Source organism: Mauremys mutica, chromosome 1 (genome assembly GCF_020497125.1).
Source record: "Mauremys mutica isolate MM-2020 ecotype Southern chromosome 1, ASM2049712v1, whole genome shotgun sequence".
NCBI lineage: Eukaryota > Metazoa > Chordata > Testudines > Geoemydidae > Mauremys > Mauremys mutica.
Window position 1 is genome coordinate 56,459,695 of NC_059072.1, and position 18,599 is coordinate 56,478,293.

An 18,599-nucleotide genomic window follows, 5' to 3' on the forward strand; every position below is an offset into this window, starting at 1 on the left:
CATGCTCTTACTACGAAGCTATGGCTCTGTATGCTATGCTTGACAAGAGTTTCTATTTATATATACACACACTGGTCTCTCAAACCCTCCTACACATTGATGTAGGAACTATAGATAGTATTAATGAAGAAACTGAGGTAATAGATTCTCTATGTGATAGGTTTTCCCACTAATTGTCATTGATCAGAAGAAGGACATACATCTTCTGGTAATCTGGGATAAGAGAGGGCATCACATTTTATGGGTCTATATTTGTCATTTTAATAAAAGAAAGAAAATCAGCCAGGAGCTCAGACCTGGGATTCATCCCTCTCTCTCCTCATGGGGCCAGCAGAAGATGCTGGAGCCCCATGGGCAGTGTAGTTTCAGCACAGACTGATCACAAAGTGCAGGAGGCAGGAAGCACTCTTTTCCAGAGATAGCTCTGCAGCTTCTCACCACACCATTTTCTCTCTCTTTTTTGCTTTGACTTTACTCAGCAACTGACTTTTTCTTGAATAGGTCAACATACCACAGTGTTTGTCTCTGTATCCTTGAAAGAGCTTTTGTCACTCAAAGTCATGGATATTTTCTGTTGGCAGAGGCCCTAAAGAATGTACACTGAAATCGTACTTTAAACACAACTTAAATGTAAAATAAGAGAAAAACATACCATAATGAGCACTGTTGAAAGTGCCTGCAAGAGTCTTACATGAAGAATTATCACCGCCACAGATTCCACACTTATCTCTCCTTGCCTTGGAATTCAACACATGATCACAGCCAGCTTGCTACAAGAAATACAATAAATCTGTGTTGCATATATTGTAATAAGTCATTCAGCTCAGTAGAAAACAGTGAAAATGGCACATTAAGATTTTTCCCCAAAAAGATTTTATTCACTATATATATATATATATATATATATCAATGGACTATCTCCATCTTTGTTGGCAAATCATGAACAGTCTTTTATATGATCTTAGGTGCTTTGATGTAAGGACAAAATATAATACTTCTGTTATTCTAAGAAAGTACAATGCAAATCTATTTAATATTTCTGTATTTCTTGATGCATTAACATTTTCTATCTACAATATTGAATGTTCACTATAAATTTTAAAGACAATTTGTTCAAAAACTTCTGTAATGTTAAAATGAATCAATTCCTTTAGTATTATGTGCACATGAACATCAATTCTTTTAAACTCTATAGTTGTAAAATAAAGAATGATTTATTGACTATTTATATGAGCTAAGATACTAAGAAAAATAAACGCAAGATCACTATTTTAATTTTTAATTCTTTACTCAAACCATTCCCCTTCCCTCCTCCACATAAGTACAGCTGCTCTCTGGCATTCCTCCCTGTGGTTTACCCTAATGAAGGGTCAAATTTTATCTTCACTTTCACATTATGCAACCCACTGCAGTCAGTAAGGTTGCATGGGGATGGAAAGCAAAATCTGGCTCAAAGTTCTGGGTTGTTTTAGTATCCCTCTCCCTATAAAAAGGCCTGTGGCATTACCATAATTTTCATCCATCTAAGAAAACTTTGAAATGATCTCTTTCAGAGCTAAATTGCCTCCTGATTTTGAGAAATATGATGTAAAACCTCCTCTCCATAGAAGTAATAGCACTTTTCTCTGCTATTCACTGACTTCAATAGAGTTACCCCTAATTTACACCTGTTTAAATGACAGAAGAATTAGGCTATTAGGATTCAAATCTGGGTCTTCTACTTTGTGAGCTCTACCTCTAGGTCGCTAAGCTGATTAGGATCAGAACTTTGTTAAAATCGGTTCAAACAACTTTGCTTTAGTGGTTTCCAAGAATATTTATTTTGCCATATATTTTTATATTTTTTAAGAGAGAGAGAGAGAGACTGTGTGTGTAGTGTATAGTATGTATATAATAATATATAGTATACTATAGTATATACTATAGAGTATAAGGTTTATGTACTATATATATATATACACACTATATATATAGTACGTACAGCTTATACTCTATAGTATATACTATAGTATACTATATATTATTATATACATACTATACACTACACACACACAGTCTATCTCTCTCTCTCTCCAATATATATATAATGAAAAAGCATGACTGGGTACCGCAGCAGAAGTCATCTGCATAGATGAATTTCCGTAACTGTGTCAGTAGCAGGTCGTTTGTGTAGAGACTGAACACAGACTGAACAGGGTGGACGCAAGCACAGGGCGTTGGGGTAAGCTGTTGGATTGTCTTCTCCATTCGCTTGTTCCATCTCATGAAAATGCCTGTCAGGAAGTAGAAGTTCAGCAATGTCCACCACTCATGCTGGGCGAGCTTTTGACAGTTTTATCAGAAGACGAGTGTGCCATACTGTATCGTAGTCTGCTGTCAGGTCCAAGAAACAGCTCTGGTCTTCCAGTGCTGTTGAAACCTGTTTTCCATATATGTAGTGAGGGCTAGGACTTGGTCATGTGTGCTTCGACCTTCCAATAGCCAGCTCAGTCAACGCTGAGAATTGCCACCACCTCTGGAGATATACGCTGGAGGATAAGCCACTCCAAGTCTTTGAATCCGACAGATAGCAGTGAGATCAGTTGGTAGTTTGCTGCACTATGTGTGTCCTTTTCAGGTTTTAAAAGGGTGATTACTTTTGACATTCTCCAAATCCTTGACAGGTTACCGAAATTGATAACCCGTGTCAGGAATTTGGATAATCATTGATAAGCGTTGATTCCAAGGTGATTCAGGAATTCTGGTGAAATTCCAGATTTGATGTTGCACAGTGCAGTGTCTAGTTCAGTGTTTGTGAATGGTGCAGATTACATCATCTGAATTGCCGCCATTCATTGCAAATCTGCCATTTTACAAGATTATTCAGGGGAACTTTTGCAACCTGAAGCAAGTGGCTAGCAACTTGGTTTGGAGTGAAAGGAGGACGGGGAAGCACTTGCTGTGCCAAGTCAACACAAAAGTTTCCAGGATTTCTGGCTGGAATGGGTGAAGTTCATAATTCTTGTTGTTTCCTCCCATCTTGCTTCTATCACAGCAGCTAAGGACTTTATTAGCTGGTCAGCAATATCTGGATCTCCAGACAATTCATACCACATCAATAGTTCTGAACGTATGGTGTCAGAACAAAGAATGTAGACACAGCAATAGCCTTGTGGAATGGACTCTCACGCTGCTTTGAAGATGGCTCCATGGAAATGGTTGTAGGCTTCATTGACTGGCATGAAACATGATGGGATAGTAATGATACTTCATTCCAGGATTTTGCTAAATTTCTCCCAATTTGGTTTCCTGAAATTCCATCTTCTTTTGTCTAAGTTTAACAATGGGCAGCTGAAGGCCAACATGTATAAGTGCTAGTCTGTGTTAACTGTGTGGAAAGTTGTCCAAGACCAAGACCAAGACCATCTACTGATGTCACCCAGCAGAGGTCACATGAGCAACCACGTGACCATCTGGCTATATGAAATGTACCCCATTGTTTTCAGTCATGGACGAGAACAAGGTTGTTGTTTGACACCAACCTGCCCAAGATGGCAGAGTACTGTAGCAGTTGGCGCCTCCAACAAAGTGTGACAAAGATAGTTTTCAGTGTCTTCCACCTCCACAATGAAAGTGCTAAATGTAAGCTAGACATCTTCCTCACTGGATAATGACTGAAATACAAGGCAAAACAGGTCTACCTTGGTGTCACACTAGATTGCTATTTGACTTACCACAGCATCTAAAACAGACTGCTGCCAAAGTCAGGACCAGGAATAATCTAATCAGCAAATTAGGCAGTTTGACATGGGGCACAGGTGCACAGAAGACTTCACACATCAGCTCTGGTGCTGTGCTACTCCTCAGCGGACTACTGTGCCCATTTGTTGTTATTCACCTCACAGTAAATTGGCTGATGCTGAATTGAACTCAACCATGTGCATCATCACAGACACCCTATGCCTGACTCCTATTCCATGGCTACCAGTTCTGAGCAACTTAGCTCCTCCATACATTCGTTGCAGACAATCAATAGCCAAATCCCAATCCAGGTCTACCACTGTATGCAGACATCTTCAGTCACCACAGATCATGATTCATGTCCATCATGGTCTCAATTGCCAGATCAGAATTTTTCAGCAGCAACCCTATGGTGCAATAAGTAGTCCAGCTAACGAGATCTGGAATGGTTTCACTGTCACTGATCTCACCGTTCAACTGCTGAGATGTGACCTGCCACATCATCTTCGGACTCTGTTGAACAGGTTCCGAACTGGCCAAGGAATATGCACAGCCAACCTCTACAAGAAGGATCTACGCAGGACCCACTTTGTCAGTGTGGTCTCTGTCAGTCAATGACACATGTTGTCGATGAGTGTCAACTAACCAGACTTCATGATGGCCTGAGGGCCATTAATTACGCTGGTAAAGCTGCTGTCAGGTGGCTCATCAAGCACTGCAAATGCTAGAAGAACTGCGTATGTAGTATATACTATAGTATACTATATAAAATATATAATATACATATATAGGTGATAAATATTTATTAGTATGTTAATACATTGTGTGTGTGTGTGTATATATATATATATTATATATATAAATAAGTGTTATAATATCCAAGTTAAGTTTAAATACCCTGCATAAGCCTTGAACGCATATGTCATTGGTTTCAGTTCCACAGGGAGTACCATCGGCAACTCTGTCTTTCAACTGGTAGTAGGAAGTTGTTCCAGACACTCGGCAAAAAAGTTTACAGCGATCTTTCATAGAAACTGTAAAGAAAATCCAGCATGATTTTTGTCTGTTGTAAAGCTTTAAGTAAATGAACATTTTTATTTAGTTAGCAAAGAAAATCTGTATTTACTTACTGCCACTGTATTTTGGAAGCCAGCGTACAGCAGATGTAAGACCATTGATGTTGAAATGTTTACCATCAAAATCAGAGCACTGTTGCTCTCGAAAATCTTGTTTGCCCTTTGGACATGAATCAGTACTACATGATCGAAATTTCATCCTGCGACCCACACAGTATTTTCCTCCATTTCTCGGCCTAATCAAAATGATTCAAAGTAAAGTACATAGGATCAACATCACATCCATCATTTGTTTCTAAAACAATCAGTTGATCCTAATGGCAAAACTTCAAAACAGTCTTTCATCATATCCATTCAGCATAGTTTTTCCCTATGCACACAATCGACTGTATAAAAATGATTTCTAAAGAACTGACTTCTATAAAATCGACCTAATTTCGTAGTGTAGACATACCCTAATATATTGATATTCAGACCTCACTTTCTACTGCTTTGTGCAGTGAATAGTGAATGCAAAGTGGGTGTATCATGCTACCATTTTAGAATCAGGCCTTTCAATTCTATAATAATCTGAATAATATGAACATCTACTAATCTGTAAGAGCCCCATTTTATTACCCTTATTTGTCGTAGTACTTTACTCTGCAAGAATTAGTAATTAGTTTTACACTGCAGTACTGCCTAAGGGCCACAATTAGGATCAGAGCCCCATTTTACTAAGTGCTGTACAACCATATAATGAGAGACAGTCCTTGCTCTGAGGAAACTCGTCCTACTGAAGTCACTTCCAGTAAGGGAGGCAGACTCAAGCCCTAAAGCATTATTCTCCAAAGTTCTACCACTGGCAGAGGACCACATTTACAGGACAGAAAGGAGGTGGAAAAAAGGAAAATACTGTCAAATAGAGAGGAAATGTTTTAACAACATAAAATTATGTACTCTTCAGCATCCAAAGGCCTAGCTAGAACAGTGCTCCCTACCACCAGTGAATATTCTTGTTGGCAACCTTGTGAAAAAGCCATAGATGAAATGAAGTGATTATTTAAAAGGTTAACAAAGGGAAAATGTTATTTTGAAGTTCCTACTTCAATGAAAGCATTCCAGTGTTGACTCTAAATTCTAACAATTTATATAAAATTAGAAGAAAAGGTCCTCTCTAAATGCAATTTTAAAATATCTGAAAAACACATAATTCACCTGAGAGAAATTATAAAATTAACTCAGAAACCTTCTGAATATCAGAGATTGTAGACTGACCTCCTCTAGCTTTAGAAATTATTAAAACTGCTATTTATTTTGCTGCTGCCTTGAACTAACTTGCTGGGATACAACAATATAAAAAACATATTGATAAAAACAAACAAACAACATACTCGGGTCGATTACACAGCCTGGTTGTGCTTTTGATTCCACCTCCACAGGTTCTTGAACATGAATTATAAGGTCCCCAAGGTCCCCATTCTCCATCTACAGGACGTGTCTCCATTTCTTTGCTTACACAAATCCCATGGTAACAGTGCTGTTCAGTTGACAAACAATAACATTTAAAAGTTAGCTATGTGTGCTTAAAATCTGAAAACCAAAATGGAAATAGTAGAAAAATTATTTTTAAAAAAAGATATTGTGAAACAAGATTAATGGAAATCAACCAACAAGTTTATTATCGCAAGGTTACTGTATCACAGAAACAAAAGAGAGAAAAAATTATTAAAACACACACATAAAATTAAGGCTCAGCATCAACAGGTAACATTAGATTTTCCAAATGGCTTAGCTTCCATTTTAGGAATGTAAACTAAGTGCCAAAATTTCAAGAGTGTTTTTCAACCAACAGCTCTCATTGAGAACCACAGAAGCTACTGAGAACTTTTGAAAAGGTGGCCACTTCATTTAGGCACCAAAATGGGAGCCAAGCTCTTTTGAAATTCTGACCCTAAATTCTTGTTGATATTTTACACACAAACTTCAGATTTAGATCTGCAGCAGTCTTCATCTTATAAGTTCTCTTCTATTTGCCTTGAAAATTCATGATGAAAAGCAAACCTAAAAATTCTACCATATTACCAAGCCACCAAGAAATTCAAAGTGTTTTAAGTATTCTACTAAAGCAAACAAAGCTAAAGGAAATATTAAGTAACTTTCAGAACAATTTGATTTCATTATGATGTATGCAGTGTTCTTGTACCCATGCTGGTCCCAGGATATTAGAGAGACAAGGTGGGCAACTTCTGTTGGTGAGACAGACAAGCTTTCGAGCTACACAGAGATCTTCCGTGAGTCTGGGAAACGTACTCGGAGTGTCACAGGTAAATATCATTTTGATGACACTCTAGATCTGATTTGTGTATGGGCCTGAAGACTTGCAGATGAGAGTGACTGGAAAAAATACTGCGAATGGAACTGGCCAAATTCAGCTAAGGCATAAAGTGCACCTCTCATGTTAGCTGCTGGGGGATTCATTAAGTTAGAGATAGAGATAACATAATTACTGTATATTCTGTTAGGGCCACTGCAGTTATTAGACTTGGCACCTTATAACTGTAACTAACGTATTATTGTTAATACAAACCATGAATGAGCATGGTACGTTCCAGACAAATGAGAGACAGTATTACTACTTCTAAGAGTGTACAATCTAACCACCCAATCCTGCACACGAGTAGCCCTACTGAAGTCACTAGGAATTTTCCTGAAAAAGCCATTATTAAAAACTGAGTAAAGACCTCAGGATTTAGTGTATGGGTGAGATTTTTATAAAAGCACCTAAGGGAGATAGGTGCCCTACTCCTATCGACTAACTATGGGAACTGGGGGACTAATTCCTTTAAAATCCCAGCCCACATTTGGTCTCTACATATGGGCATAGCATCATGCCTACACTATGACCCCAGTGACTTCCTCACTGGACCACAAAAGAATGCAATTAATGACAATACTATATATAAATTCCCAAATCAGAGTGGTAGAGAAGGTTCCAGATTGGCTCTGGGATCTAGCAATTAAAATAAGTACTACAGTGGGCCCCACCTTCCTCAATAGAACTGAATATATCACATCCAATACAGGTTTATGCTATCCGTTTATTATCCACATATACAGCAGAAAATGGGTCTTGAAAATTACCCTTTTTGTTATTCAGCCAATACTGAATACATCACATGCAATACAAGGGTTCAGTAATCATTTTGCTCTGGATATAGGAACTTATTCACTAATCATATTCTCCATACTGAATGCTGACTGATCTCTTATCTGGTTGAAATTATCTGAATTTTTTGCCCTGGGTCACCTCAATGTCTACACAGATGGCATTTTTTGAGCATTGGATCCTATGAATCCTATGGATCCTCCAGAACATGGGAGGATGGGTCTACTCAAGGTAGATTTGGGCCCACAAACAGAAGACCACATGCTGGATTTTATCTTAGCTTAGGACTAGATACAGAGAGTGGCAATTTTACAGTCAGACCATCACTCCCTTCATATTAGGGTCAAAACCTAGATTAACATTAAATTAAAAGGACTAAAGGAGCTTTTTCATTAGTCCAATCTCACAAAATGATGGACCTAATACATTTTCAGTACACTAAGGGATACGACTACTGAGCTGTTGGACTATGTGAGATAGCTGTGAAAAAAGCTAATGCAGTCTTGGGATGCATCAGGCAAGGTATTTCCAGTAGAGATAAGGAGGTGTTAGTACCGTTATACAAGGCACTGGTGAGACCTCATCTGGAATATTGTGTGCAGTTCTGGTCTCCCATGTTTAAGAAGGATGAATTCAAACTGGAACAGGTTCAGAGAAGGGCTACTAGGATGATCCGAGGAATGGAAAACCTGTCATATGAAAGGAGACTCAAAGAGCTTGGCTTGTTTAGCCTAACAAAAAGAAGGTTGAGGGGAGATATGATTGCTCTCTATAACTATATCAGAGGAATAAATACCAGGGAGGGAGAGGAATTATTTAAGCTCAGTACCAATGTGGACACAAGAACAAATGGATATAAACTGGCTATCAGGAAGTTTAGACTTGAAATTAGACGAAGGTTTCTAACCATCAGAGGAGTGAAGTTCTGGAACAGGCTTCCAAGGGGAGTAGTGGGGGCAAAAGACAAATCTGGCTTCAAGACTAAGCTTGATAAGTTTATGGAGGGGATGGTATAATGCCTAATTTGGGCAATTAATTCGTCTTTGACTACTAGCAGTAAATATGCCCAATGACTTGTGATGGGATGTTAGATGGGGTGGGATCTGAGTTACTACAGAGAATTCTTTCCTGGGTGTCTGGCTGGTGAGTCTTGCCCACATGCTCAGGGTTTAGCTAATCACCATATTTGAGGTCGTGAAGGAATTTTCCTCCAGGGCAGATTGGCGGAAGCCCTGGGGGTTTTTCGCCTTCCTCTGCAGCGTGAGGCATGGGTCATTTGCTGGAAGGTTCTCTGCACCTTGAAATCTTTAAACCATGATTTGAGGACTTCAGTGTCTCAGACACAGGTTTGATACAGGTGTAGGTGGATGAGATTCTGTGGCCTGCGTTGTGCAGGAGGTCAGACTAGATGATCATACTGGTCCCTTCTGACCTTAAAGTCTATGATTCTATGTCAATGGCCTAGAAGAACATTATGATGATGATAGCTGTTGAAAAACTGGCTCTTGAATATTCCTTTCCTCTGCATCATCCTCACAGTTCACCTTGGTATTGTGGAAGTACAGAAAGAACTGACAGGGATTTGTAGGGGATCTTAATGCATGACAATCTTTGTTAGCAAGAGTCAGGCTAACTGTAACCCTAATAACGCGAGATTTGTAGAAGCGAGGATTGTGTGAGGCAAGTGGAAAAGAACTGTGTGAGAAGTTGTTTTTCGACCTTGTGTAGATAATATGAAACATAGACTGGAGTCTTTAGAAGTGAGAAAAACAAGATATCAGGATGACCTATGTATAAACAAAATGCAGCTGTTGCTTATTATTGTCTGTAACAAAAGTATAAATGTTTGCTGTAATTGTTTACCTGTTGAGAGACCTGTCTAGGAAGGGGAGACCCTATGTCCTAGTGCACTCTCTCCCTGCTGTAGCTGCTAAACAGTATAAAGTATCTGACTTTGCTGCACCCAAACAAAAAGCGAGAACTGAGTTTTTCTCCAACAGTATTGATATAATCATTGTAACAAATGGAACAACCACAAAAGACACTAGAGTGCCATAGGCTGTTCTATCCCAGCTACTCATATCCCTCAGTGGTAAAGAAGTAAGCCCTCATAATTTCTACTAGCAAGGATGGTGGAAAATGCCCCCTTGACACTGTTCAATACATGGCCCTTCTAAAAAGGTTGCCATTTTCATCAGAACTCATTCATTAACGGCTTTCTGTTTCTCAGTGTGGCAGGACACCACAGCATATTTATTCCATAGATAACTGTACTGTGCATATCATTTTCTTGCTGTGGTGTCTATTATAGGGTACAAATATTCATTTTATATGTGATGCGTCTTGGGTCCAATTTTACCTTTTTAGCCCAGTATTCTAGCACCTCCAAATTAATAGCTATGAAAATGTGATGATACTGTGAGAGATCTAAAATGTGAATATGAAGAAACATAGCTCCTATATGTCCAGAATTTGTCAACAGGATGACAGGATATCAAATATGAACACAGTGGACTGAAAATTCTAGCTCCTATTTCACAAAAAAATAGTACTTCATTCAAGTATGAGATTTTTACTGTACAACTGTTACGGATATCTGACAGCATAGCTAAGCCAAAATTTAAAAAAGAAAAGAAAACAACAAGAGTGAGAATAACTTCAAGGGAAATTTCTGAAAAGTTGCACATAGAAATCCTATGTCTACATCGGGATTGTTTCTACCCATAAAAGTGGTAAGCACATGTTCACATCTGGGATTTGAATAGTTTCTTCAATGAAGTTGTATCAGCTATTGTTCTGCTGCATTCCTACAGAAGCAACAAGATGAAGTCACAGTATAAAACTGATGCACCAAACACATTTCAGATGTTTCTTTAGGCTTTCTTCAATTATTTAAAAAGTTTGCTTTTTCTTTCAAAAAATCCATGTGTTGATTTACATTATTATATATATATACCATGAGAACTGTGCTAGGTATTTTATAATCCTACACATACGTACACCAGAATAGAGACAATGGAGAGATCTTAACCTTCATGACTGTAGTTTGACTAAACAATGGGTTAAGCTCAAGCCCGGAAGACCCAGTTTCCCAAACTCCCTTCAGGGATCTGGCGGTTGGAGAGTGGAAAATTCCCCAACACAGGACAAAGAAGTCAAGGTGCTGATGCTAACCTTTTGAAAACCAGAGGCTGGGTGTGTCTGGCAGGGAGACTCACAGAGTGAAATAGAAGCAGCAAAGAATCCTGTGGCACCTTATAGACTAACAGACGTTTTGCAGCATGAGCTTTCGTGGGTGAATACCCACTTCTTCGGATGCAAGACATCCGAAGAAGTGGGTATTCACCCACGAAAGCTCACGAAAGCTCACGAAAAGCACCCACGAAAGCTCACGAAAGCAAGGCATCCGAAGAAGTGGGTATTCACCCACGAAAGCTCATGCTGCAAAACGTCTGTTAGTCTATAAGGTGCCACAGGATTCTTTGCTGCTTCTACAGAACCAGACTAACACGGCTACCCCTCTGATACTTGAGAGTGAAATAGGAAGCTTTTGGGTAGGAGTGAGAAAGTAGCTGGACCAGCCAAAGGAAGAGAAGGCTAGTGGGGAGAGAAGGATCCATGTTTCAGAACACAAGCTATGTGATACATCAAAAGGATCCTGGATACCCCAGATGACTCTGACCCCAGTCCAAAGAATGCTCTGGACTGGTGGGAAAACTGAGGCAGGGAACTGCACATAGGGTTTATTTTATTTTTTTTTGTATAGGTCTGTGTAACTCTCATATGATTCACTAAAGAGCAATATTAGAATCCTGTTCAAACTGTCTGTATGTTGTGTGTTACACCTATCACATGCCCTTGAAGAGTTAAATTGTGGACCCAGAACACCCACACAGCTGGAGTTCTGGGAGAGCGTGGGGGGACCCTGAGTGGTAAGTATTGGTACTAGAGACTTGGCAGTAGGTCACATAGTCACAGCTCTCAAGATGGGGCTGCTAGACACAGGGTCTGCCCTGATAGTGTGTGCCTAGAGGCCCCAAGACAGCTGCATTGCCAGGACTTCATTAGGGCTCCGCCTCCAGGGGCTTCAAACACCCAGGATTCAAAGTTTGGATGTCCTCACAGCAGTCTGTTGAATGACCAACAGGGGGCACCGATCTGGGTCTGTGACATAGGGATTGATGGTAACGTGTGTTCTTCTAGAATATCAAGTTCAGTTACATTCAAATCTCTGAAGACCAAGAAATGAAGACCTACGATAATGCCACGTCGACAATGCAATCTTAATTCTGCCCTCTTTGAGTCATGATGCAACACACAGCTAACACACATATACTAGCATTTTACCCTTATAGGTGCTACAGAGCACACAAGCACTGTATGACAGTGTCACATATCTTCTCTTTGCTAAGGCAAAACTAAGGGTTTAGGTCAGGCATAGCAAACAGCTGCTACCTATACCTGGCCTACACTTAAGCAATGCCCCTACTCCACACAAACCACCCCAGACTTGCTACATATTACCTCCCCTTCACCGTTACTCTGAGAATTTCTTCTGAGACACTAGGTCCCAGAGACCACTGTCTCATATACCACCACACTGCTGACAACTCCCATAAAAAGACCACTATGCATTGCTACTGACACAGCTTACTGAAATGAGGTATATTTGATCCTTCGAAGTACACATCCGCTTCTCATTATATCACAGTTATATGCCAACCTGCTCCAACTAATCTCTCCAGCATTCAGTGCAGCTAAACCTAATGCAACAAAGGCAGTTGGAGTGATTGCTGGAATTCAAATCTGTGAAACAAAACATAACACAAACAGCAGCACATTCTCTTAGTCCTTCCCCATGTCTACTTATTATGGCACCACCCTTACTGAACCATTTCCAGTTGCTATTGCCAGCTCCAAGAGGCAGAGTTAAGGTTCCATTGTGGAGGTGGCATGTACTTTAACTCTTCATTTCTGAGTTTTCAGAAGTTTGAGTATAGCTGAACTCAAAGTTCTGGAAGAACTTTGGCACCAAACAAAGGCACCAACCAAATAACATTGTAATGTTGCAGTAAGTTTAATCAATAACAGATACAACTTTCTAAATTTTATTATATATATATAATAAAATGCATATTTTTTTAAAATTCCATGCTGCTGACTCCATTGGTGCTTTGCGTAAGTGTAGCACACCACTATATATATCTAGGGCCCAAAACAACAAAAACAAAAAAACCCCAAAAATGTAGGCTGTCACTCCACCCCGAAATCACCACATTTTGCCACTTGGCATATCACACATCTTCCCCCAGAGCACACCACCACTTAGGAACATCCAAACTAATTAAAAATTTAGTAGACCTGTTCAAAAATGGAATATATATCCCATTGTAAATTCCAATATTTCAAAATTTGTTTTCATCCCAAATTGAAACAAAATGTAGAAATATCTAAATTGTTGCAGAATGAAAAGTTCCATACATTTTGGGTTGAAACTTTTTGTTTTTACATATTTGATCTCAACAAAACATTTAGACATCCCTGAATCAAAAGGTTTTGCTTAGGCTCGGTTTAACATTAAAATGCACATACCTGAGCTGCCACTATGCTTCACTGAAACTGTGGTTTGGGCACCTCACACTTTCATTCTCATCCATGGGCAAACTCTTTTATCAGACTATATTGATTTAGTTCAACCAACTAAAATGTTTTGATTCACAACAATAGTAAAATACTTTGTTTAGATTCCCAACAGAAAATTGAAAAAAAAAAAACTTAGCAAAACTGAAATTTTCCCAAAGAAAATTTTGACTTTGAGGAAAGCACATTTTTCATTGAAGAAACATTTCAACAGAAAATTCTGACCAGTTGTAAAATGAAATCAAACCTTGCCTGTATTTTTCATACTTTTAAAGTCTGCATAACACTGTTGCTTTCTGATAGATATTATTTAACAATTTTTTTAGTACACAAAACTTAAAGAAATAAAAACAAATGCAGGAACCTACATTTCAATTCATGTAAAGCTAATTTGGCATAGCTCTGAAGTCAGGGCAAGATGCAAACTCATTTAGGCCTGGTCCACACAAAAACTTGCACCAGGTTAACTAAAGGTAGAATTTTAAACCAATACAATTTTGCATGTGGATACCCTTTGGACACTGTAAGCCTGACTTTCATTGGTTTAGCTTGTGTTTGGTGTAAGCTAAAAGATTTATATCAGTTTAAACCTGATTTATGAGTGTCCACACAGAGGTTTTCATTGGTTTAACTAATTCACTTTTGGATTTAAGCTAAACCAGTGCAACTTCTAAGGACTTGTCAATACTCAGAAGAACTGCAGAATGGATTTTGTAACAGCTCCATTATGCTGTATCCAGTTAAACATGCTGGGCTTGTCTACACTACAAAGTTAAATCAACATAAGGCAGCTTACATCGACTTAACTATGGAAGCGTACACACTGCAGTGCTCCTCCCACCAGATTAACTCTCCTGCTACACTGAGATAATAAAACCACCTCGTCATAAGGTGTAGCACTTAGGGCGACACAGTTAGAGTGATACAGTGTCAGTGTAAACACTGCATTGATTATATCGCCTTAAGTGGCCTCCAGAAGTTGCCCCACAATGTGCACCGTGACCGCTCTGGTCACCAGTTTGAACTCTGCTGTCCTATAGCCAGTTACACAGGCATGCACCCCTCCCCTTTTAGAGCCCCCGGAAGTTTTGAAATTGCTCTTCCTGTCTGCTCGGCATGGAGAGCTCATATAGCATTTGCCTAGCTGAGCATGCCAGCTCCACGCAGCAAACGCACCCCTGCCTGGAGTACAGGAGAGGTGGTGGATCTCCTGGCTCTGTGGGGAGAGGAGGCTATGCAGACACAGCTCTGCTCCAGCTGCAGGAACTTGCTTGGGGCATGGAGGAGAAGGGCTATGATAGGGACATGCAGTAGTGCTGTGTAAAAAATCAAAGAGCTGAGGGAGGCATAGAAGAAGGCAAAGGAGGATATATCGCTTCTACAAGGAGGGGGCTGGGGTCAGGGTGGTGGTATATGGATTGGGGGCTGGACAGGGCAGCAGTCAGGCTGGAGGCTGTGGGGGAAAGTGGGAGCTGGAGCCAGGGAGGGTGGTGGTATATGTGTGGGAGAAGCAGTCAGGATGAGGGCTGTGGGGGAAGGTGGAGGGTGGTGTCAGGATGGTGGTATATGGGTGGAGGACTGGGGGAGGGAGCAGTCAGGGTGGAGATCAGGGTGCTTAGCCTCAGGCTGTGGGAAAAGATGGCACAGTTTTAAAGAAGAATGAAAAGAAACAGAATTAAATCTTTCCCTGGATAAGTAAAAACAGATACCACTGCCATTCACTTTTTTATATAGACGTAAACAGTTAAATTACCGATGGAGGATGGGAAATTGGTACAATTTTTTTTTACACCTACCATAGATTATTCATTAAAGAAAAGAGATTTACTTCTCTTGAGGAAGGTTTTTGTGTTAAAATAAATCCCAGTTTTCAAGCCATCTTTACTTTAGTAAACACGTTACGTTAAAATAAATTGCAGTGTTACATGGCTCAGTATAGTATTATTAAAACTCAGTCAGCGTCATATGGACCAATACTGTATTTCCATTACGTTGCACATATTCAGAATTGGAATGAACTTCTGTTATCTGGGCAATATGATTTGAGTCTCTACCTCCACAGTGATCACAGATGCACAGTGGTATACTTTTCACTCTCACCTCTGTTAAAGGAAGGAGGGAGATGTCCCAAAAGCAGTTTTCAGGAAAAAAAAATGGACTAGTGCTTCCAATTACAAGAATCCCTGTCTTTCAGCTGCATCTGTAGTTATTTTTGCTCTGATATGCTCTTTTGAATTTATTTCCTCAATTCTGTATAGAAGTGGTAGTACTGAAATGTATTTACAACAGAATTCATAAGAGCTAGTAGCTGCAGAAAAATCATAAGCAAAGGGGATCAAATCCTTTCCTCTTTTCACAGGTGCACAACTCATGATATAAAGAGAAATCACTGTAGGGAGGCAGAGGGAGAGAATCACAAGGGAGTTCTCTGTACACTTCATACTGCGGTGTGCTGCATGTGAGTTACAACACACTACAACAAATCATTAGATAAAAATATAAATAATCTCCATCTGAAACAAGTTCATATGTTTGAGGTTTGTTTCAATTGTGGCTGAAACCTTTAATCATACAAAGCTTAATTAGAAAAGAAAAAGCATTCCAGGACCGCCTTACACTTTCCCCACCCCCATTCCATGTATCTTCCGGGGCTGCTGCCGACCCAAGGCACTCCACCCCGCAGGAGATTAAACACAACGACAGCCGCACGTACACCCAGCTGTGAGAGATTCATTGGTGTACGTGCTTATGAATTCCCTGTTCCTTCCCCTTTAAAGATACTTTCCCCTGCATGTATGAAGGTTATGTAGGTATGTTTGCATGGGTGTGGAATAAAACTACTTATGGAAACTGAATTTATCTTCATTATTCTCCATCATAGGGTGACTGTTACTAACATTCACCAACAATAGGTGCATGTGCATTGTTACAGTCGGGCACACACAGCAATCATTTCAAGGTTCATAGCATGGTGCAAACAAACAATGCCAGGCTCAGCACACTATAGCAACACATATTACTGTGGCTCATTGTTAAAATGCTCCTTCAAGGCTTCCCTCCACTGAATAGCCCCTCTGTTGAGTTCTTCTTATAGCCTTGTGTTCATAACGCACAGCACAATACTGAAGAGCACTGCAGGATCTGTGCTTTCTGACAGAGATGGCTGGCTCGCACATTACCAGAGCAGCTGAAAAGCATCTGGAAACCTAGTAGAATGCTCATGGAATGATGGGATTGAGAAACCTGCATCATGTGATGCTGAACCTGCCTCCATGAGGCATAGTAAACCCTTCCCGAAACACCCAGAAGGCCAGTTGCACAGTGGGATAGCTACGCACAGTGCACTGCTCTCTGTGCTGATGCAAGAGCTGCTCCTGTGGATGCGTTCCACCAACACAAGAAGCATAGTGTGGACATGCAAGAGTGGTTTCATTACAGCAGTGGCTGTACATCAGTGTAACTTAAGTCAGCGTAACTTTGTAGCAGTGTCACTGAAACGCTTTTTATAGTGGCGGTGCTGAAAGCCAGCAGAACTATCCCCAAACTTTTTACCTTGTGCCGCCCATTCTGCCCCCCAGAGCTGAGGCTGGGAGCAAGGCTGTGTCTCCAGTAAGGGGGGACATGGAAGGGGTAAGGGGGCCGAGGCCAGGGCCACGGCTGCGGGCAGGCATGGGGCCAGTAGCCAACTACACATGGAGCCGTTGATCACTACCTGTTGAGTCCGACAATCTAGCCAGCTATCTATCCACTTTATAGTCCATTCATTCAATCCATACTTCTTTAACTTGCTGGCAAGAATACTGTGGGAGACCGTATCAAAAGCTTTGCTAAAGTCATGATATATCACATCCACCACTTTCCCCATATCCATAGAACCAGTTATCTCATCATAGAGGGCAATCAGGTTGGTCAGGCATGACTTGCCCTTGGTGAATGCATGTTGACTGTTCCTGATCACCTTCCTCTCCTCCAAATGCTTCAAAACGGATTCCTCGAGGACCTGCTCCATGATTTTGCTGGGGATTGAAGTTAGGCTGACCAGTCTGTAGGTGCCCAGGTTCTCTTTCTTCCCTTTTTTAAATATGGGCACTATATTTGCCTTTTTCCAATCATCCAGGACCTCCCTCCATCGCCACGAATTTTCAAAGATAATGGCCAATGGCTCTGCAATCACATCCACCAACTCCCTCAAGACCCTTGGATGCATTAGATCCAGACCCATGTCCAGCTTTTCTAAATAGTCCTTAACCTGTTCTTTCACCATTGAGGGCTGCTCACCTTCTCCCCATACCGTGCTGCCCAGTGCAGCAGTCTGGGAGCTGACCTTGTCTGTGAAGACCAAGGCAAAAAAAGCATTGAGTACTTCAGCTTTTTCCACATCATCTGTCACTATGTTGCCTCCCCTATTCAGTAAGGGTCCCACACTTTCCCTGACCTTCTTTTTGTTGCTAACATACTTGTAGAAACCCTTCTTGTTACCCTTCACATCCCTGGCTAGCTGCAACTCCAATTGTGCCTTGGCCTTCCTGATTACACCCCTGCATGCTCGAGCAATATTTTTATACTCCTGCCTAGGCCAGCAGCTGGGATCCCACGTGTGCAGCCGAGAGCAGGGCTGGCACCTGGGACCTCGCGTGTGGGGCCAGGAACAGAACCCCAGGCACGAGGGCCAGCAGCTGGGACCCCGGGTGTGCAACTGGGAGCCAGGACCCCCGCATAAAACCTCAGGGTGCTGCAGCACCCTCTGCAGCTTTACTTCCCATGCCTATGCTTTATAGTGTAGATATCAGACCAGGGGTCGGCAACCTTTCAGAAGTGGCATGCCAAGTCTTCATTTATTCACTCTAATTTAAGGTTTTGCATGCTAGTAATACATTTTAACGTTTTTAGGTGGTCTCTTTCTATAAGTCTATAATATATAACTAAACTACTGTTGTATGTAAAGTAAATAAGGTTTTTAAATGTTTAAAAGCAGCAAAGAGTCCTGTGGCACCTTATAGACTAACAGACGTTTT

General features: G+C 40.6%; 1 protein-coding gene across 1 annotated transcript in view; it reads right to left on the minus strand.

Annotated features, from left to right (window-relative positions):
• Positions 1–18,599, minus strand: part of ADAMTS20 (ADAM metallopeptidase with thrombospondin type 1 motif 20) — a 176,164-nt gene that overhangs the window by 91,889 nt on the left and 65,676 nt on the right. Inside the window, exons 12-15 of the mRNA XM_045001846.1 lie at positions 6,170–6,315; positions 4,851–5,032; positions 4,618–4,754; positions 653–770 (exon numbers count right to left, since the gene is read on the minus strand). Coding sequence (XP_044857781.1) covers positions 653–770; positions 4,618–4,754; positions 4,851–5,032; positions 6,170–6,315 — 583 coding nt within the window. The remainder of the gene's footprint in view (positions 1–652; positions 771–4,617; positions 4,755–4,850; positions 5,033–6,169; positions 6,316–18,599) is intronic.